The following is a 22006-nucleotide window of genomic DNA, read 5'->3' as shown; positions in this document are numbered from 1 at the left end:
GAAGTCAGAAAGAACAACAGTAAGAAGGAGGCTGTAGTGTGAACAAAGTGATACAAAGAGGTCAAATGGCTCTGCATCTTTATTCTGTTACTGTTTGGATTTATAATATTACATTGTTGTGATATTTCCCAGCATTCTACTCAGAGGCTTTTGTCCTGGCAGGTCGTCTCCCATTAAACTCTGCCAGAGTGTAAATAGAGCAGAGCAGGGAGCCGAGGGTTTGCTGGTTTGCTGGTTTGCTCTGATCTACGGCACATGAGGGGGCTTTAAAGAAGGAATTCAATATTTGTCTTTTTTCCCACGTAGCAACGCCTCACGTTTTATATCCATCGATTTTTGTTTGCCGACCGCCCTGGCGTCGTCTTCGCCCTCTGACCCCGTGTGTCCAGACAGCACATGTCACTGTAAACATCATACGCTCACATGTGTCTCTCTCTCTCTCTCAGCTGTCTCACTTTACACACTGACCCTGGTGTTCTTTGAGGAGTTAACCAGGTCGTCCACTTCTTCAGAGCCCCTGATTGATGCCTGTGTGTGGAGGTAGAGTCAGTCTGTGGCTTCATACGTACATGTATGTGGCCTGTAATGTCGCCTCACTGAGTCTTTTGATAATGCTAATGTGTAGCTAACAAAGCTGCTACGCTTTCCTATAGTAAAGTCTGTAATCATATACGTGCAGGATAAACTGTAATGTATCGTCTCAACACCTGTTAACATACTTAGAAACCTTTGTATACTGTATCATTCTAACCGGCTCCCACGTAGATAAAGGAGCTCTATTCAAAGTGCCAGCTGAGGAGATCATGCTAAAGTGTTCAGGCCATATTAAGCTAAAGACAGTTTGTAAACTATTTGATCTTAGATTTCACACTTTGATAGCAAAGTTTATAACTTCCTTAATGGAGTTTGGACTCACTCCTGCCCTCCTCCCTTCATCCAATTCCAACTTCCTCCTCCTCCTCCTATGCCTCCTATGTTACACTCAGCAGATAAACCCTCTTTATAGGCCGGCCAGTGGACTGAACTCACACCGTCCATATGAAAAGCTTAGCTCACTTCCTGTATAAGTGGCCCGGTGCTGCAGGGTTAGCGAGCTGCTGTAATGTCAACACTGCACGGCTGGGGATTCCTTAGAGCAAAGCCACTTAGAAAAACAAAAGCGGGCAGCATATTGTGTTCCCTGAACTGGTCTGCATGCTTCATGGTCCATGGGAATCCTGGCCTACGGAGGAAGAGAGAGGAGACGGAGGGATTGAGCTAATCCTCCGCTTCATATAGAAACGGAGATACCTCAGATTGGAAGCAGACAGACTAAGACGAGGTGAAGCCTTTGTGCTGCTTCATATAGTTTTTATTGATAACAGCCAAAGCCGCCTGATGGTATCTCATAAAATTGAATAAGTTTTGTTATTTTCATCCTGGTTTTATGAGCCATGTGTTGATATTTATGAAACTGTGTGCGTGGGAACTCCATGTGTGAGGAAGTGTGTGTGTGTGTGTGTGTGTGTGTGTGTGTGTGTGTGTGTGTGTGTGCGCGCGCGCACGTGGGGCGTGTTTGTGTTTTCTTCCGAAACGGCAATGTGGGAACATCTAAGCTCTGTCCCTAACTGGCACATGAGCCTGAGCAGCACTTCCTGTACCCAACTCTTGGCTCGGAGCCAAGGTGGGACAGGCAAATAAGTGCCTTCTCTGGGAAAAAGAGGTGTTTATCTCCTGTAAAACAAGCGAGAAACGTTTATAGATAAATGGAGAAGGATGACGAGGCCCTGACGAACACAAGGCTCATACTCCTATAGTTAGTTTGACTTTCACGCATGTGAGCAGTGGGGTTTAGTTCCGTGCTACTACGGTTACATAACACACAACACCGTACAATATATCTACGAGTTTATGAACTGCAGTAAATGCTACGGTGCAGTGGTTTACTTCAGTTTACACACACTGCAGCATTTCCAGATAGACGCCTGTTTAGGGGAAACTCCACCCTGTCTGTGGCTCTGACACTGGAAGACAGAGGTGTGCATATCTCAACTCAGAGCACAAAGCCTGTGTGCCTCATCAGTAAACATGTTGGAATCCAAACATGTGGAGGAAAACACGCAGATGGTTGGAATTAGGATTAGAAATCTAGATTTGCGGAAAATGCAGTGTTTATATGGATTATAAAATGACAGTTATCTACATGTTTGGATAAGTCATCAATCACACAAGGCCTTGTACTATGAAGCGCAATTAAGGGCTCAGTCCGCTTTGTTGGAGCTCAAATTGGACTTAACGCTGCCACGATAGCAGCTCAAACTATAATGATGAGATTAAAGCTTAATCTAAGGCAGGGGTTCCCAAACTTTTCCATGATGAGGCCCCTCATATGCAAGACATGTTATTAAACACAGCAACAATAGGCTAGACAACAAAATCAAAAATAGAGAAATGAACCATGTAAAAGAAAAGTGGATTTATTGTTATTGATGCAGTGATGATTACATTTAAAACGCATTTAATTATTAATGGGACGGATGGGATGGGAACATTCAACATTGGCATTCCAGATCATATATTATAATTTGAATCTATCAGAGACAGAACGAGAGAGAGAGCGGCCACTGGAACGAGCTTGGCAATTTTGGTCTCCATAGTCTGACAGTGATTTGTAAAGTGTTAATCACTGCAGCACACATGGACCCAAACCCAAAGAGTCAAGGAGCTCACAAGCTCTCCTGTATAGAGACCAGTTTGACAGACAGACAGACAGCAGTGTGTGTGTGTGTGTGTGTGTGTGTGTGTGTGCGTGTGCGTGTGCGTGTGCCTGTGTGTGTGCGTGTGTCCGTAACCATCAGCAGCGTTTAGTTCCTACCTGTTATATATATATATATAATATGGGCGTGAAACCAAAGCACCAAACAATCCTATGACTCCTTCACTGTAAACTCAGCTTGATCACATGTGATAGTCAACAAGATCCAGTAAGGACACGGAAGAGAACGTCACTATAACAACGTGGTATAACAGCATTCAGCTCGGGAATATATCAAACTTTAAGCTCTCTCTCTCTCTCTCTCTCTCTCTCTCTCTCTCTCTCTCTCTCTCTCTCTCTTTCTGTCACATATGTGACAAATTCGCTCTTCTGACATCACTACGTGTGACTGACTGAGCCATTTGCTGACATTTTCCCATGGCAAACAACTCAGAAGGGTTTGAGTTCTTCCCAACACTGTGGCGTTTGGACTTTGGTCTGTTTCCAGTCCAGTTTTGTGCAAAACATAGGGAGTCAACATAGTTAAAATGCGAACTGGCAGTTCCTAAGAAACTTTCCATAAGATGATGCTGTGTGTGAATGAGGCTCGCTTTTGTCACCCTGTGATATCGAGGCGACGTCATTGAGAAGGAAGCTTCCACCATCTACGACCGCTCAGGCATTAGTAATCATCATATCCTCACATCAAACCGTGTCTCTGATGAACCGGAGGTGGGGACTGAGTGCTCAGACTTTAATGACAGGTCACATATTGATTTATTGGAGGTCTGTCTGTCAGAGCCGTTAGGACGCAGATCCTCCTGCAGCTCTTTCCACATTTTTCCTTTTCTCTGATTAGATGCGATGAAGTCCCAGCGTCCTCTTCAGGGGACATAAAACCCTCCTGCCCCCAACCCGGAAATTAAACACTAGATGTCATTTCCTATGAAACCACTAATTCTCCAAGTCTGTTACCACTGCGGTTCTGTGAATGACTTCTCTATCAGCTCACCACAGAATCCACCTCAAGTGAGCATTAAGCCTTTTTTTTTGCGTCATTTGAGGGTTTTTTGTTGAATTTGGGTGAGTCAATTAAATCATGCAGAGGGAAGGTAATGGAGACTCAGGTTTGATTCCCACAAAGTGAACACAGTTGAGTGTCTTAGTGTAGTAGAAGCTTTCCTCCTTTTTAAGTCATGTAATTCCTAGATTGCAGTGTGAAAAGTGGTATTTACTTATTAAATCTAAACCCTTTGATGTGAAATTGCACCTCTGCCGAAGGTTAAAGATTTATTCCTTCAAAGTGTGTCAATTTCTCTAAATGTCAACGGAGGCATTCTGTAATGGAGCTGAGGAGGCTGAACCACAGGAAACCCTGTAATTCTGCCCTCACTCATACGGTGACACAATAAGTGTCAAGGTAATGAGCGCTGAACCAAAAGATGTTTTCCACCGCCTGTGTGTCCTGACAGGAATATGTCTACACTTCCACTACATACACTCTTACACACACACACAACATTCAAAACAAATTCAAAATGTGTAATCCTCAAAGAACAAAAAACGAGGGAAGATGAGGACGACTCAGTGGTAAGAAACAACATAAAACAGTACAAATATACAAACCAGGGAATGATGACCGGGAGTGTGGCACTTAGGAGAGGAGACACGTGATTGGAAGACACAAGACATGTGACAGGAAGTGAGGGGAACCAATAATCAAGACACACCAGTGCAGGAAGTAGAGTAACAGTAAACAAAATGGGAGTCAATTACAAAATAAACACAAAAGACCACAAAAGCACATTATCATTACAGTTATAGCGATTCCATCTCAGTGAGTCACCACACATTGTTTTTGTGTCGGCTCCAAGCCTTCAAACTTGTTTATTCTCTTGAGTTTTCCTGAAAGTCTTGAAATTCTTCAGTATATGTTTCTGCGGCCAAGTATGTGGATGCTTTTGGATTGGAAATGACTGAGAAATCATTTATAAACCCCGTGAAATGTGGCGTGCTTTTGTCTTTCTGACTTTAAACCAAATTCATTTAATATTACTCATTTCAATAGTAGCCACTTGTGTAAAGACAGTCTGGAGTGTACGTAACACAATGACAGAGATATTAGAAGTTAAATCACGTAGGGTTTGATTTAAGGTTCTACTGACGGCTACCTGGACGTCTGACTGTTTACATAAATCAAAAGTGGAGTTGGCGTCAGGAGTATTTATACAGTCTCTCCGTCTCTCCTCCATTTGTGTAATATATTCAGGTTCTGTCTTACATTCTGTCACGCTCAGGCCCAAGTGTATTTTTCAATTGTGTAATAATCAAAGGACATAACTAATATATTTTCGCAAAGATACTTTAGTTTAGCACCACATCCATCCAGAGTTGCTCATCTGTATTTAATGTTACGCTCCAAAAAGGCACGAGCACTGAAATTAGCACCTAAACTGGTGATAGTTAATGCAGAACTAAGTACATTAGAAACATGTATGTAGAGGTCACCGGTGTTATTCTGATGATGTCATTGATTCCAATGACTCACACCACACAGAGTCCACCTCACAAATTATTAGCTTCCGCTTAGGAACTGGAGGGTTGCCGGTTCGAGTCCCTGCCGAGGTGCCCCTGAGCAAGGCACCGAACCCTCAATTGCTCCCCCCTCTGCGAAAGGGTGGTAATGTAATGTAAGTCGTTCTGGATAAAAGCGTCTGCCAAATGATCGTAATGTAATGTAATGTAACTAGTGTTTGTTCAACATATAAGCGGCAGAGGCAGTGACATCTCCTGCACAAACAACAGGGACATGAACACAACTATATGTAGATGTCGTCTCTACAGCTTCTAGATGTTTGTAAAGTAAAATCTCCATCTATTCATCTGCCGGGGCTTATCTGAGAGTGGGACCCTGAGGTCTTAGATCTGAGTAGATGTTGTGCTCCCAGCGTGTTCTGGGTGCTTCCTGCTCTGTGGTCTCCTCACAGTTAGAAGGGCCTGGAACCCATCCCATCCTGATTAGATGCCTGAACCACCGCTTCAATACGAAGGAGCAACAGTTCCACTCTGAGCTCCCTCCAGATGTCTGAACCCGAGACACCACTAAGCAATCCACCGCCCAATTGGAGAGGACAGTCCACCGCCGTTCTCCAGCAGAGAAACATGGCCTCAGATTTGGAGGCTTTGATCCTCATCCCAGCAGCTTCACACTCGGCTGCAAGCCCATGGAGGTCACAGCTCCATGAACCAAAGAGAACTACGTCACTTTCTGTAACTCAGACAGGGAGAGCCAATAAAGAAATGAATAGTGAAGCAACCTGCCGACCGAGACGATGCAGGCAGAGTCCACATCAGGAGAACAGTTTAAAAGGTGTTGTGTTATGATGCAGGTGATAATATACAGAGGTTTCATCTTAATGTGAGGTGTATAATGATCTGGACAGTGAGACTCTGACAGTGTAGACGTTTGTGTTGACAGGAATAAGGAACATTCATAATCAGAGTCTGTTTGTTTTCCATCTAATCGCCTCCTCTGCATTCTCTCTTTCACTGCTAATTCAGTTACACATGGTGTTTATGCCTAAACAGGTTTGAATGCTTAATTATTTCATAGATTCAATCAAATGCCAGCTGTCTCTTGACTCATACTAAGACCGTCTTCTGTCTGGCTTTTGAGGCGAGGATGACGTTAAATGCATAATCCGTTGTGTTTGATATGGCGTTTCAGTTTGTAGCCACGTGTTTCATTCATTGATGTCACCTCAGGACTGACAGGAGTGAGACTGTTGGCTGAGAAAGATAAATATCAGAGCAGAGTCGTGAACATTATCACAGTGAAACCAGCAGGCTTTTCTCTTGATGGAAAATTTCCCTTTCAGACATCATCCTTTGATGTTTGATGTGTGAGCTTGTTCTGCATAAGAAAGTTCTTCCTTCCTCAGACTTTCTCTGTCTTTCTTACTTCACAGCTTCTTCGGTTGTGTGTCAGTGTTGAGCGTTATGAGATGTTGTACATTAGCACCGTCTGTCTGTATAATAAGAACACAGAAAGCAGTGGAGTAGAACTCTAAAGTGAAGACAGAACTGATCCTGTGACCTAATGTCTTCTCCCTAAGTGCTAACAGTCCTTTAAGATAGATTGGATTTGATTTGTTCTTAACCCAATACTCTGCAGTCAGCCAGACTTTGGTTTATCAAAACCAAAGTCTCTTCCATAATATGACCTCTAATAAAACAATAATAATAATGACTCAGTATAATTGTCCACAAATCTATGTGAACATTTTTGTTGAGACGCTGTCAGATTGTAAACTCACGCTCAGTCTCTATGCAGGAGGAAGAAGCTTTTTCATACAAAGCCTGTGGGTTTGTGTGAGTAATCGTGTCAGAATAGCTGTTGAGGTTGTTGTTTTTTTAAATATTTTGTCTACCAGAGCACCACGAGCCAAATGTCCTCTAACACCCTTATGCTGAGGTGAGCTTAAGTCATTCCTCCCACAGCTCAGTAAATAATGTCTGACACGTCTGTGGGTAAGAAGGGGAACATTTGTTGTTTTGTTTAATGCCTGATTAGTCAAAATGCATCTGTCTCTGTTTACTAAGGGGTCACTTTGAGGTTTGGCTTCACCAGAATGACACAGATCTGTTGAGGTTTGCCTGTAAACTGACTTATCTTTCATGTGCATCATGATCATCACAGAGATACTTTATTTATCTTATCACATGCAATTCACTAGCAAATCCCATGCAATTGAAATTTGTCTTGCATTCATTCTTATTATTGTTTGATTATTATCATCATCAGATATTGCAGTAAGAGTTGGAAGTATCCTAACTTTCCTTTAGTGGTGTGATTCTCCCCTGCAGTGTGTTCAGGCTCAGGGTGCGCTTGTTTTCCAGCAGAGTGAATAACAGCCCTCCAAAGTGGGAGTTTGGCCCGGGCAGCTATAGGGACACTGGACAGGACGTCTTTGTGCTCCTTTGCCGACCAAAGGCTCTGAAAGATCGATGTAGAGGAGGGGAGGGAGGGAGGCAGCTGAGGAAGGCGGGGGAGACAGGCAGACAGACAGACAGACAAGGTGACAAAAGACACAAAGCGGTAGCGAGGTCAACCCAGCGAGCTTTTCTTCCCTCCATAACGTTTCTTTCTGAAGGCTGATGGCAAAAACATATGTGATGGGATTAGAATTCAGCCGCTTTGAGCTTTGAGGAACAACTGAATGAAGCTTTTATGTTGGAGGAACAAGGTGCTCATGGTTTAGTAATGGATGTCTTTATTACCAGCGCCTGTGGAGACGTTTAACCAAGCGGGTTTAATAAAGTAAACATATAGATAAATGGCTCGTATCAAGTGCTCGTTTTAATTCTGAAGAAACAATCTGAAGCCCAAACAGACTGAAGCTGTGTGGTTCAGTCTGTTTGGGTTTTCCCTCCCGATTGTTTCAGCAGGTCTGAACACAGCAGCTAGCATCTGCACTCTGATTGAGAGCTAAATAAGATGTGATCTGACTTCAGTCCCAAACAAACTAGAGTTCTGATGTTGTCTCAAGGTGCTGGCATCGTTTTAAAGTCATTGTTTACAGCAGCTATGGAATGGAATGTATGCCAGTCCTGTCACAGTTCCAAATGTCTCAGATCCCAGCAGAGTCACATTCTTCCTGTTTTGATTTGATTCTCTTCTGTGTGAAACCAAACTTAACAATGCTTTGGATCTGGGTGACCAAATTGATTTGGACCAAACAGACTGTAGTAAACTCTAGTGTGTGGATTTAAATATTATATAAACAACAGCATTTCATATTTAACATTGGGGTGTAAAGAGATGTAGCCAAAAGTGCTGATTCCCTTTAAATAGAAACAGAAAAACACACAATTTACTCTAAAATGATCTGAACCTGATTTAAGTCATTCTAAAGCTCTTTGTCCCTCAAACTGCTGAGTTATCACTATTATATAATTGTACTATTCTATCCTTGTGGTACTTTCCTTTACCCAGTCACTCTCTTTGCTTTTGTAATTGCAGTTGAATACAAATCTGATCATTGCTCAACACATTGTAGTCTTTGACAGTCTCACAGAAACAACTAGTTTTTTTTCTGTTTGTCTGGCAGTTGTTTGTTATTCTGCGACTCTGGGTGTGTGCGTGTGTGTGTGTGTGTGTGTGTGTGTGTGTGTGTGTGTGAGCTGCAGTGCCCTCAGCCATGTTTGGTGGAGTGAGGCATGAGGGCTCTGGTTGGAGAGGGAACAGGCTCTGGTCCTCTGGGAGGAAAGGGGAAGGGGGTGGCTGAGCTCGAAACACCACAACAAGTTTTTGTCATTCTGCTCCATCCATTTATCACTAATACATCAGGCAGCGCCATGTTTGAATCTACGTAAGCTCACATTAGATCAAAGAACATCTCTGAAGCTCTGAATGATTCAGAAACAAGAGATGACGTCCAGGTTAAGACCTTTGTCAACACGTTTGTCTCAAGAAAGAAATGGAAACAATAAAGCATCTGTATTTCCTCACAACAGCAGGGGGGAGTGGGGGGGGGGCTTACGTGATCTCCATCTTTATTCTAATCTGACACAGGCTTATTGGAAAGCAGGGAAAGTGAAAACAATAGCTGTGTGTTCTGCCGTACCCAGCTGCTGAGGCACTGAGCTGTGTTTGGAGACGGCTCGGGGAGAATTTAACTTTGTTATCTGTCTTTCAGTTAGACCCTAATTATTTCCAGATGTTCCATCTGATTGCTATTGGCAACCTTGCGTGTTTAGCTGGATATGTTTGAAATGTGAGCGGGCCTTGGCTGGCACCAGGCTGTGGGGCAAAGAACAAGGTCTGACCCCCTACACATACCTGGCTCCACACAAACCCACGTCAGCCCATCATGCATGCATGAAGCTCTAAAAGCAAAGGGATGTTTGGTGTCTCACTGAAAGCTTGGCAGTGTGTGTGAGCGCTGCCCTGTGTAGCTTCAGCTCCAGGCTGCATGGCAGAGAGAAACTCTTCTCCGGTCCATAACATGTGAGTGAACAGCAGAGGACCTTCATGCTGAGCTCCATCAGACAAACTGTGACAAAGGTCATGATTGGGAAAAAGGAATAACACTGTGAATCTTGTAATTTGTTTGTAAATTCTTCTTATTTTGATTTCATCATACACTTGAATTATCTAGTATGAAACAATAGTCAAAACAAAAATAAGAGCATGGCGGCTCAAGCAGACCGATCTCACATCCATCATGTTGAGTCAGTAACCTGCTCACACTCTCTGCTCTGCCCATCATGTTACTGAGATGCAGCTGTTTGTCAGCTTGGCTTTGATGGGCACTTGGCACACTCTGTTCTCCTGCTGTTGTAGAGTAGTGTAGCAGAATCACCATGGCAGCGAGTGGGCGTGCTTGATTCGGCGTATTAAAAGATGTTCATACATGAACCATGTAAAAAGCAATCCCATGTCCTGTAACATCCTCACACTGTCCTCCAGAGCCTGATCCATTCACGTCTCTCTCTGTTCTCTTCCAGGGCCTTTGTCTCGTAGCCCGTGTGAGCTGCTGCCTGTTGGAATGGCACATCCAGTCCAGGCCATGATGAAGAGCTTCAGCGTTCTGTCAGGCTGTGCGAGCAAAGGCACCAGCAGCCTTCCCCAGGAGGTCCACATCATCAACCTGAGAGGCCACGTTGCCGAGCTATCAAATGACACTCAGCCAGAAGTAAGTCATCCTTAAAAAAAACAGGATTTGCGAACGAACGGAAAGCAACTGGTTCTTACTGCAAACTAATACCTGCACATGTTTGTACAAAAGAACTGAGGGAGAGAAGCTGGAGTTAGTGGATTGGTTCAGCATGATGAAGATGTCCTGCTCTCCCTCTCTTTGTTACACTCAGCTGGTCCTTTCCCTTCTCTCTGCATGGAAGCTGGACACCAAACACTCTTAAACTTGGTCCGGATGCCAGGATGTTACTGGGCTCCATCACGGTGCATTTAAAAGAGCCGGTCCCACTCTGGGCTTTTAACACTTGGCTCTGTAACAGCTGATTGATTGTTAAAATGGCTCTGAGTACTTGTTTTGATCAGAGCACTTGAGTGTGGTTGATCAGACTCCACACCACTTATCACCACATCTCCAGCCTGACTGTACCTTAGCTCTGTTTCAAACCTCCTCCGGCCTTTAGGTGTTAAGTTTCAGATCAGATAGCTGTGCCGTGAATCATAGGTCACGACCGATGAGAGTGTGTGTCTGGGATTTAAACGGTCCCACCGTCGTCATAGCAGTGTGAGGAGCAGCATGTATAGGCTCGCTATTGTAATGCTCCTGCTGAGGTTGGCACAAATGTTACCAAAAACAAATATAGAGAAATTCACCGTGTGTCAGCGTGTCGGGTCAATAAAGACACGACTGTCTGGATTCTCCTCTGCCACGGCTATAGCTTTGATTCATGTAAACAAACTGTAGATCCTGTCAATCAAATGAAGGAATTGGTTATAAGTACAGGGATTACAAAGAGTATTTTAATAAATTGATGCCAAGGTTGTGTGATATGTTCAATCTGTAGTTATTATTGTGTAGACGTCCTTCAGGTGTTCCTCCAGGCACCAGCAGGATGGAGAACTTCTGCTCCTGTCAGCACTCTGTGCTAGTCGAAGGCCACTTGAGTGTCCTGTCATGTAAACGGCTCTTGTGTGTTTCCTGTAGCTGCAGGTAGACTTGTGTCAAGGTGGATTAAGATAAAACACAGATAGATGTTCATACAAAACAAACTTGAGTTGTGTCTACACCTGCTGTCAGATAAGATTGTGTATCTGTGTGCATTCCAAACCTCTGCAGCTTTACATGGAGCAAATTAATGACTGTGTGAGCACAAAGAGTGTGAGAGGTTTTCACCTTAACAGGAACATTCTTCTCTTTTCCAGTCTTGTTCAGACAAAGACTGCAGCAGCACTGTTAAGATACAAAAGCTCTCTGCCTACATTGGAAAATGCTTTGTTCAATAGACACTCCACTGATTGTACACCAGGCTTTTGTTTGCTATTTCTTTGCTAAACCATTCTGTCTTAATTCCACTTTATCACTTTAATTCACCTCTTTTTGTTGTTATCCATCACTCGTTGCCTTAGTGAGGACTTGTGTGTAGGAGGTGTGGATCCATGTGTCTGTGCCTGCAGCCTTGGAGGCAGAAGGTCATCGGTTGATCTGAGATTATGTGGCCCTGCAGGAGTTCTCACTGAAGGTTGCTGTGTCTGATGAGATAAGATTCCCTGAAGGACACTCTTCCCACTCTGGCTCTTGATGGCCTTTCCACCTGAGATGTGGGACTCTGGTCCGGACACAAGCAGTCTTTTCCTCTATGCGTTTTTATTCTTCAGAGAGGCGTCACAGCCCCTGATGTGCTGGATAATCCATGTATCATGATACACTTTGTCTCATACAAACCAGTGGAAAGCCTTCATAACAATGAAGTAGGATGTAGGAAAACTAAAACTCTTAATTGCAGCGTTTTGTTTTGGAAACTGGAAGGCAACCACACGATGAAGGACAGTCAAGGCTGTGAAACAACACAGGGTTTGTGTCAACACCACATCTGGAAACATGTGGGACGTTTACAACGAATGCAGAACGAAACACAAGTCTCATTAACAATCATGTGCAAATATTTTTAGTTTAAAATAAACACAATGAAGATAAAGAATACCTTGAATTTGTCTTTGATCTGAACTCTGGTGTTCTGGTTAAAACACGTTTAATAGTTCTGGGAATCTTTGGGAATGATTTGATTTGATTTGATTCTAATTCTGATGGTCAACATGCGATTCCAAAACACTTCTCAATCCAACTCAGAAGTGGTTGGCTCTGCACCCGTCCCCCTGCACTCTTAAACATAATGGATTGGATGTGCTCGTGTTTGTAGTTCAGATGGATGTTTATTTTCCCTCTAATAAATCTTCCTGTGTTTGTGGACTCTTTACATGCTCCTCCTTCACTTTAAGGTCCATTTCAGTTATCAGTTGAAAGAATTCACATCTTTTTCTCTGTTTGCTTTGTCGTCTGTCTCTTGTGCTTATTTTCTAAGTCAGCAGCGAGGTGGCTGGTCAGTGGGTGATCATGTATATTTTCTCTTAGTGCTCTTCTCTTCTCTGCTGATGGGAGAGGAAGCGGTGTCTGGGCCACAGAGGAGGCTGTGTTTGGGTGTTTTCAATGATTGCCTGCAGTAAGAGCTGCCCTGGCACCGTTTGTCTGTGTGAACCAGGAGCTCTCTAAAGGCCTGCTGGAGAAAGTAATGGATGTCAGTGATTGTGCACTAATTCGGTCCAGTTTTACTTTTGCATTTACATAAACAACCAGCGCCTTCAAATAACTACTAACAACAAACAACAGCTTCTTATATTTGTTCTTGTATTCTATAGACTTTATCAGGTGAGCTCTTTCTCTTCAGGTAAACACTTTTAAACAGACACACACACATTTACATGCACACACACACACACACACACACAATCTGCAGCTGCTCTGTGAGGTCCGCCGCACATTCATACCTCCCACATGCACGTGTCAAACTCATGGCCTGCAGTTGGCCCACATTTCCAGTGAAGAGGTGAGAGTAATGAATTGTTTCCTGCCTGCACCAGTGAACCCATTTTTATGGCTATTAACCAAGCGTATGAACTGTTATTCCTAAAAAAAATACACAGCAATACGCATTTTGGCTCCAGGCCCTTTAGGTCACACCAAGAGCTGTTACATAAAACAGAACACATCAGCAGTGACATGTGCTGTATGGTTCTTACTCTGGTGTGTAAAGCAGAACGTAGCCTGTGTTCATGAGCAGAACCTCCTTCCCCCTCTGCAACAACAAAGTCCACAGCAATCATTTTCTATCTTTTGTTGTTTTTAAACGTGTTGATCGGACAAAACTCATGTTGATTATGTGTTTAGGCTTTTGTTGGGACTATCTCCACCTGGTTTAAGCTCAACCATGAGGAGAGCCGGTCAGCTGTCTGCTTAATCTTTAAGTGTTTCTACCTGTGTTCATTAAGGCAGAGCTGCCTGTTGTTGAACATAACTTCTCTTTCAGCTTTAAAGATGATTAAAAACACAGTGATGGCTTCAGACAGAAAAGCAGCAACAGCAGTTTGATTTTTTTTATTGAATTAGTTTTTTAATGATGATTGAATACATAATAAAAGCACACAACATTAATTTACAGTTACGAAATCTAGCTTTGTTAATACTTGAAACCAAAGCTCGATCTGTCAGGCTCAGTTCATGACTCAGTTTTTCTATTGGAGAGAGAATGTGTTAATGGAAAATTGTTATTACTTTTTCCTGAGCAGCTGCCATATTTTTCACTTTTGATAACGTGAAGTGAGAAGCACGCACATCTTCTTCCACAGTGCGAGGGAGCCTCTGATCTGAATGGGAGGAAGAGTTCAGAGCATCTTAACAGAAGGGAACACTTGTCAGGTGTGTTTTGCACCTCAGTCTAAAAGAATAAAAACAGTTTTCTTCAGCTCCAGTTGTCCTGATCAGAGTAACAGTCACATCCATTTAGACACAGGACAGACAGGGAGACTGGAAAAGTAGAGAGCAGCAGAAATATGTCTAAAAGAAATCAATATAAATGAATAATGATCTCTTCTTGTCTATTCTGTCTTGGCTGGTCATAATGATGCTTATAAAGCTGCATCTCTGTGTGCGAAGAGAGTAACTAGCTGTAAGGGTTAAATCCGAGTGAGCTGTGTTACTGACTCCACTTCCAGCTCCCATTTCATCCCCACGGGATTAGGAGGCAAATTACCTTTTGTGGTTTGAGTGCCGACCTGAAGGTGTTGGTGTTTTGCCACTTGTGAACTTCCAAAACAATGACCTCACCCTTAATGTGTTCATTCCTGTCCTCTACCCCGGTTTTGTGTTGTAGGTATTAAGTTTGAACATTTTTCCATATGCTCCTGCTGTCACGTGCCAAACTGGCCTTTTCCACTCTGCTGCTACCAAAGCCACAAACATCATTCTGTTTAATGGAGAGCAGAATATGGCAGAATGCTCATGTTTTCCAAAGTGCTGCATTCTGAGGTACAAAATGTAATGCATGCGTTGTCTAGTAAACAAAGATGGATGATAGGGCCGCGGCTGATATGGGTTTGAAGTGAAGAGGCCAGTGAGAGCTAAAAGAGGCCATCTTACTCTAATCAGTTTACCAAAAGGCAAACATCAAACACAGACACTTGGCTCTGAATCAGGGTGAGGCAGAGCAGATGATTGCTTTATCAGCTGGAATTCGTAGATATCTTGAACCGTGTGAGTGACTGGCTGATGGAGCGCCGAGCCTCAAACAGCTGCTGTCAGTGTCAGATAGGAGTCAAGCTCGGACTCCAAGTAAACAACTTTACAATGTTTACTTTTTCAAACCAGTCGCCCAAAAAGGATTATTTTAGTGACAGAGAGATTTTGAGCATCACCTGGATCTGGACTCATTACAAAGCACACAATAGCTCACACTGCTTGATTGATGGTGGCCATAAATTCTTGTAAAATAACCAAATCCTCTCAAGGACTTTTAAAGTGTTTTATAAGGATTAATTGTTCAGAATTCCAGCTGAAACAGACGCATAACAACGTTTTGGCCATTTAAAGGGGACAAGGGCTTTTTCACATTTCCTCTCGTAGTTTTAGTTTTATATGGAAGGAAACATGTTTGAACATTTTCAAATTGGCACAACTTGAGATTCTTGCCAATATAAATGAATTTAATAAGCACAACCCAGAGTTTCTGTGAAAACTTCCTTTTTGATCAATGCTTTACTTCTCCAACATGATTCTGTTATTGTGTATGAAATTTGAATTTGCCAGCGGACACACTTGTTAAAGCATCACACAGTACAAGGCTGGGATGTGAGTGTTTGGCCTGCGTGGATGTTTGGTAGTTTGCGGTTGTTTCCAGCTCTGGTCTGACACATCTGCTCAATCGGAACAAAGTGGGTTTGTTGGAGGATGCCTTAAAGGGACAGAATCTAAAATTTTTCAAAGTTGACAATGAAAATAGTGAAAATATAGATTTATGCCTCCCCTTTAATGTGGCTCCTCTGGCTGCAGTATGGCTTGGATTTCTGATGTGCAAGTGTATTTAAATGTGGTTCCAATTTCACTATGCGTTCTGACTTTTGGCACTAAATATAAATATAACACCCACAAAAATAGTCTCAATGTAGAGAATGTAAAGTAACAACTGAAGGCTCATCCAAAGATGCCATAGAGTTCTGATATAGTGATGGGAGTTGATAGGAATTATGTTAACAAAATATTGTTGCATAAAATAAAATAAAATAAAATAAAATAAAATAAAATAAAATAAAATAAAATAAAATAAAATAAAATAAAATAAAATAAAATAAAATAATTCTTTAGGCTTGAGTGTGTTTGACCCAACATCCTTAACATTGGACTGAAGAATTCTTGCCACACACACACACACCAGCACTTGTGATGCTAGGTGGGACAATCTGCACCAAACTAATCAGTTCTTACTCGGTCTATGGTCTGACCTGAATTTCAAAACAAACAATCCACTTAATCTTATCTGTCCTCGCGAACCCTTCCACCCTCGTCAACGCACGTAATTTTCTCCAGAATGTCCTGCCGTTCGGCGCTATCACTGACAGATTCTTATCCAGAGGCCCCGTCTCACTTTCATCTCTTTTCAGGCTGTTTTTCTCAGCATGGCGGGACCCTGAGTATACAGACTGATTACCATCACTTCTCTAGGGTAAAGGCTCCAGGTAGCATCCCCATCGTGCCCAGATCAGTGGGTGCCACTGATAAGAACGGTCAACAGGTCTTCACCCGCATTTGCCCCTATTTCCTCCGTACACTCTTCTCAAGCGCAGTGATCCAGAAAGAACCAAGATCCACACAGACGTACGCACTCATCAGATAAAACACTGTGATTGGTTCCAGGCAGTGAGCCTCTCTGTCCTTCCAACCTTGACTTTCCCGTTAGCCAGTCCTCTTTGTTTTCAACCTTCAATCCAGGGTTCAGTATGTGAAGGACTCTGGATCAAAACTAGCTTTAATGTATATCTGTTACAATCCTTAATTCAAGCAGTAATGATTACTCTTTAAAACATTGCGATCCTGCCGTTCTCATGTTGATTTAATAATTCCTGGCACGTTGAGTGTATTCTTAGATTAGTCTTAGTTTTTGGCTAATTAAAGGATGTTTTGAGTTCTAGGAGTCACCAAGTATCATCAGGCACTTAATAAGCGATGATGTCAATGAAGGAAACTCCCTTTTCCTGCTGAAATGCAGGGCTGTGCATTGTGAGGAGAGACTGCTGGATAAACTGCGGGGCAAAAAACTTCAACTAGGAGGGCAATTGTGAAAGAGTCACGTTACAATGTTGATGTGTTTGTGAAGCTTTAAACCGGCTGTAGTTTAGACGCCTCAGAGGTCACAGGCTCAGTGTGAGACACATACAGTTGTTACACAGAAACTAAAGAGAGCATGTGTACACTTTTCATTTAGTTTGGTTCCTTCCTGTCAGCACTGGGTTTGTTGTTTGACCAGATTTGAAAGTTATGAACGTTAAAGTCACAGCTTTCAGATTGTTTACACACAGTGCCTGTAGTAATGGAATGCTCGGTGACAGCCTTGCTTATCCTGCTTACAGCTGTCGTCCCTTGTGTGGAGTTTTGTTTCAGTAACGTGATCGGTCTCTGCACCCCAAACCTAACTTCCCCGTCCCTTTGCTATTGGCAAATGCGACTCGTAAGTGTTAAGGACACAGGACTCCCCAAATCCCTGCGCCAGCCTCAGGATGATCCATCAGACACGGCCGCCCCTTCTCAGCAGGTACTTAGATGCCTGCTGTTTCTGCATCTCATCTCTCCACACCCTTCCTGTGTTCCTACACCCATCAGTCTCACCAAACCCCATGATGGCTGCTCTTTGGGCCTGGAGTCACACCAGCTGCTCTTGAGTCGCCTTGTTGCCTTCTTCATAGCTTCACTGTGCAGCAGCCTGGGGCCGAGTTGATCAGAATGGTATATCAGTGTTTGTGTGCTGCCTGTTTTCCCCTCTTTCACTCCGTGCCTCTTGGCCGTCCGTCTCTCTGCTCTGTTTATGCCTGCGTTTTCAGGTGACTCACGTCTTCTGGAAGTGTTTCTGTCTGGGTAATAAAATTCCTCATCTTTAACTCTCTCTCTCTCTCGCTCACTCTCGATCGGCCTCTCTCTTCCATCTCTCATTGCCACGGCCTCAAAGCCAAGCCAGGTATGATTCTATCCTGGTTGTTGTTGCTCTCCAAGGAGCAACGCACAGACTTTTTCCAGAGTCGGCTGGGCTGAGCGGGTAGCAGTGTGAAGCCAGAGAGAGAGAGAGAGAGAGGGAGAGAGAGAGAGCCAGAGAGAGAGAGAGAGAGAGAGAGAGAGAGAGAGTCCTGGTGAGTTTTACTGATGTGTTTGTTTGGATCAGCAGCCAGTTTGCCTCATAGATAAGTGCTCAGTCATTTCTTCCATCTTCTAACCCCAGAGGGTCCGTTTCTTAAAATAATGGAAAATATTTGCGATGTCCCAAATCACTTATCAGGCTCATTAGTGCTGCTCTCCTCCAAGGCTCACACACATATAAGACTGTGATCAGTAGACTGTGACGTTCCCTCTGGGTCAGACAGCAGCCTCATGCTGACACTCTGGGCCTCCATGTGCTGCAGAAACATCTGTAACATCTGTAACATCTGTAACATCTCAGAAAGAAGACAATATTCTTAGTATATATAAATTGTACAGGATTGTTTGTTTTCATATATTTCTTTTTATGTAAAGGTTTCAGTTTGTGACTCTAGCTGTGAGTGTGTGTGACAGCACAGAGCTCATTCTGTTATCCTCTTCAATATAAGCCTGTTCCTGTATTTATGATGAAAACTGAAGGCCAGTGTTTGTGTGAGCTGTGACTGATTATGTCTAATATGATATAAGCACATCAGGTAACTAACATTCATCCTTGTGGGTTGAGTTAGTGATTTATTTACACATGATTACCTCTCAGTCACTGACACACAGGATGGGGCTAATATGATTAGAGTGGGAATACAAAGAAGGACTCAGGCAGACCGCCTCCCTCCAAGGCCTCCATGGAATACAACTCTGTAACAAACTCCACTTTCTCTGCTGCTTATTCAAGTTGTCATACCAAGTACACTAAATTTAAAATGAATTAAGTCATGCTTGTTTGTAAAGAGGCATCAAAACCTGCTTAAGATTCATTTGAATTCAGTGAAGTCCAGACCCTGAACCATCTAACTACATTAGATCCACCAGGTCCAGACCGGGCTACAATGGTTTAGGTCCCAGAAGGGTTTGTCCTCCCCATTGCATTAAAAGACTGTGGAAATCTATTTTAATGGCACCCTGAGAACCAGAAGGCACAGTTGCATGTGGAGACGCTAACAGAGATCAGCCACGATGTTTCATGGCTAACAAAGAGCCGACTGTGTTGGGTCAGATCCCATCGAGGCTTCATATCAGTGCTGAGCAAACACCTCTACACACAGTGTGAGGTTATCAGCAAAATAAGTACACAAACAACTAAACAGCCTGATAAAGAAGACAAATGTAGAACTTTACAGCTCTGCAGTTTCACCAGGATAGCAAATGTGTGTCTGCAAATTTCTGTTTTGCTCCTGATCTCTTTCTATAGATCTATACTATATTGATACAGTTTTTCCAGTGTATTACTTCTCTATCTGACTTCTATTGTGTGTTTGTTCTTTCTAGCTGGAGCTGAATCTGAAGCCCATCCAGTCGTTGCTGCGCCATCAGAAGCCCCTGGTCTTTGTGCTTAACTCCCCCGAGCCACTGATCTGGAAGATCAAGACAGAGAGGCTGGCCCTGGGCATCCAACATACCTTTCATGTGAGTCCAGAATCGCTTAAACCCTTCACATCAACTTCCTTAAATTGGGTGTTCATTTCCTCCCAGGGTAAACTGTATTCTCCTTCCAGAGCCTTTGTCTCTGTTTACAATATTCAAAGAGCAGCAGCTCCTTTACAGAGGAGGGTTCCCATGATGTGACAGATACTGCACTCATCCAGGTTTGCTTGATTCAGAGCAGCAATATCAGAAGAGCTCAAGAGAGGTTGGATAGGACAAAGCTAGGGAGGGGGAGAGAGAGAGAGAGGGATGTTGTGCAACTTTAGTGAGTGTAGTGGGAGCCAAGGTCCCCTGGAGAGCCGGCCATATTTAGTAAAGGTACCAGGGGGCCTGGCTGGGAAACTTAATAAAACATTTAAAATTGGACCGTAGTTCTTGTATTGTAAGCCTTTTGTATTACAGGAGGGAAGCAAAGCAAAATTAGAACCAGAGGAGCCAAACATGGCAACCAGAGGACCCAAACACGGCTTACTTACTGTTATGAAAAGCTTTCTGTGCTCTGAAGGCCTCTCTGTGTCTTCACTCATGTTTGTTTACATCTCAGTGTTTTGTAAGAGTGTAAATGATTTCCATTTGTGGTGTGGTATTTTCTGATTAACCCATTATGTGCTAAATATCACATTACATGTTTCAGAATCATGGCCTACATAGGAACACGCAACGAGCGTATTCATTTTAATCGTTTTTCCAAGACCAAGGGGGGAAACGTCCCCGTATTGCCCCAGCAGCATGATTCTGTACAGACCAGCAGGTCAGCGTCACACTAAATAGGATCTCCTCTCAGTGCTGGCAGACAGAAAACGTCTGACAGCCTCCATTAAAGCTCACAGCACAGAGCGGCTATTCTAATGATGTTAGGCACCAGAGCAAAGATTATTGTGACAGGTTTACTTTTCATTAAATCACAATGTCAGCTTGGGAAATGACTTTACATTTAGTTCTGTATGATAAACGCTAATCTGTGACTGCACATTCATCTGACTGCTACACAAATACATGTTCTTATCCACACCGACCTGAGCTGAGAGCCTCTGTGTGTGTGTGTGTGTGTGTGTGTGCGTGTGTGTGTGTGTGTGTGTGTGTGTGTGTGTGTTTGCTATACGATACCTGGTTCAGACACAATTGCAGTTTTTCAAGTGGGTGGAGGAGAGATTGGGTGTAAAGTGTTTTGTGTTTGAGTGACAGCGACGAGCCCTCTGGCAGTACACGCCGGCTGTATATCTTATCCACTCGCCTGGCGGCACATTGCCAAATCCCAGAGGAGTCCCAGACGCTGCTCCTCTTCTCAGGGTCTCTCCACTGCACCACCTTCTTAACATTCCATCACACTGCTCAGATCCAACACAAATATCCTCCAGGAAAAGAACTAACAAGCTATCTTTACTGAAACTCCTCTCTCCTCCTCTGCTCACCTTGATTGAGTCTTATTCTACATTTAGAGGCTCAGATAGCAGATGTGCTTATTGAACATGCAAACAGTCACATAAGCACATCTCACATCTGTTTTGAGCCGCATGTAGAAATGAATCAGCAGTGTGTCAGAGATCTGCTGTCATCCACACACACCAGTCATCATTCTGACTCACACTTCATATGAGAGTCCTAAGATGTAAAGACGCTGTCAAACATCTAGAGGCATAGTGAAAATCTACAATCTGCATGGGGCCACAGTTGCTGTTCATATGTAGCACGATCACTAGTGACACTGCTATTCCTCACACTTCCTGGTCCATCCCTCTCTGGTAGAGGATGAGAGTGGAGTGAAGAGGAGCCTTAAACAGTTAAACCCAGAGCCAGACCTCCCTCACTGGGCCTTTCCACAGGACAGGCCATTTCCTGGGACTAATTGGACACTGGATCACACTTGCCAGTCCCTATTTCCTTATTTCCTGGTTGGAGTGTTCTGGGCTCGGTGGACAGATAGGCTGCCTGGAAAAGTTGCAGAGACTTTGAGCACACTGTGTTGCTGTTGGCCACTCGACCCTAACAGGCTTTTAAAATGCCGAAATCCAGACTTTTGTTGTAAAACACACTCTCTGCTCCACTCCCTGTCAATCAGCAACAGGCAGGAATCAGCATGGGTCTATAACGACTTGAAATATGAACGTAAGGAATCGGGCCAATCTGTTTCACCAAGGGACCCTGGATATGGAATGAGCCGCGTGTGTTTAGAGTGTGATGTGTTGACTTAGAGGTTGAATGTATATATTCCTTTTTGGGTGGAGGTTATGGGAGTGAGAGCTGTCTTGCATCTCTGCTAGAATGATTCAATCTGAAGCAAATGTTTTATGACTGTTGATGGAGCAACACTGGGCTTTTTGCTCGTGTTGCCTTTTTGTTTATTTGCCAAAACGGCATTTTA

The 22006-nt window shown here is 43.3% G+C and overlaps 1 protein-coding gene across 1 annotated transcript in view; it reads left to right on the top strand.

Moving 5' to 3' along the window:
• tgfbr3 (transforming growth factor, beta receptor III) overlaps positions 1-22006 on the top strand; it is a 58112-nt gene that overhangs the window by 9898 nt on the left and 26208 nt on the right. Inside the window, exons 3-4 of the mRNA XM_076158212.1 lie at positions 10244-10431; positions 19489-19626. Of these exons, the coding sequence (XP_076014327.1) occupies positions 10244-10431; positions 19489-19626 (326 nt within the window). The remainder of the gene's footprint in view (positions 1-10243; positions 10432-19488; positions 19627-22006) is intronic.

This window comes from Genypterus blacodes, unplaced genomic scaffold (assembly GCF_046128005.1).
Source record: "Genypterus blacodes isolate CSIRO-AG114 ecotype Tasmania unplaced genomic scaffold, CSIRO-AGI_Gbla_v1 ptg000009l_1, whole genome shotgun sequence".
In the NCBI taxonomy this organism is placed as follows: domain Eukaryota; kingdom Metazoa; phylum Chordata; class Actinopteri; order Ophidiiformes; family Ophidiidae; genus Genypterus; species Genypterus blacodes.
Note: the sequence above shows the minus strand (reverse complement) of the source record. Positions and strands in the feature narration are given on the sequence as shown.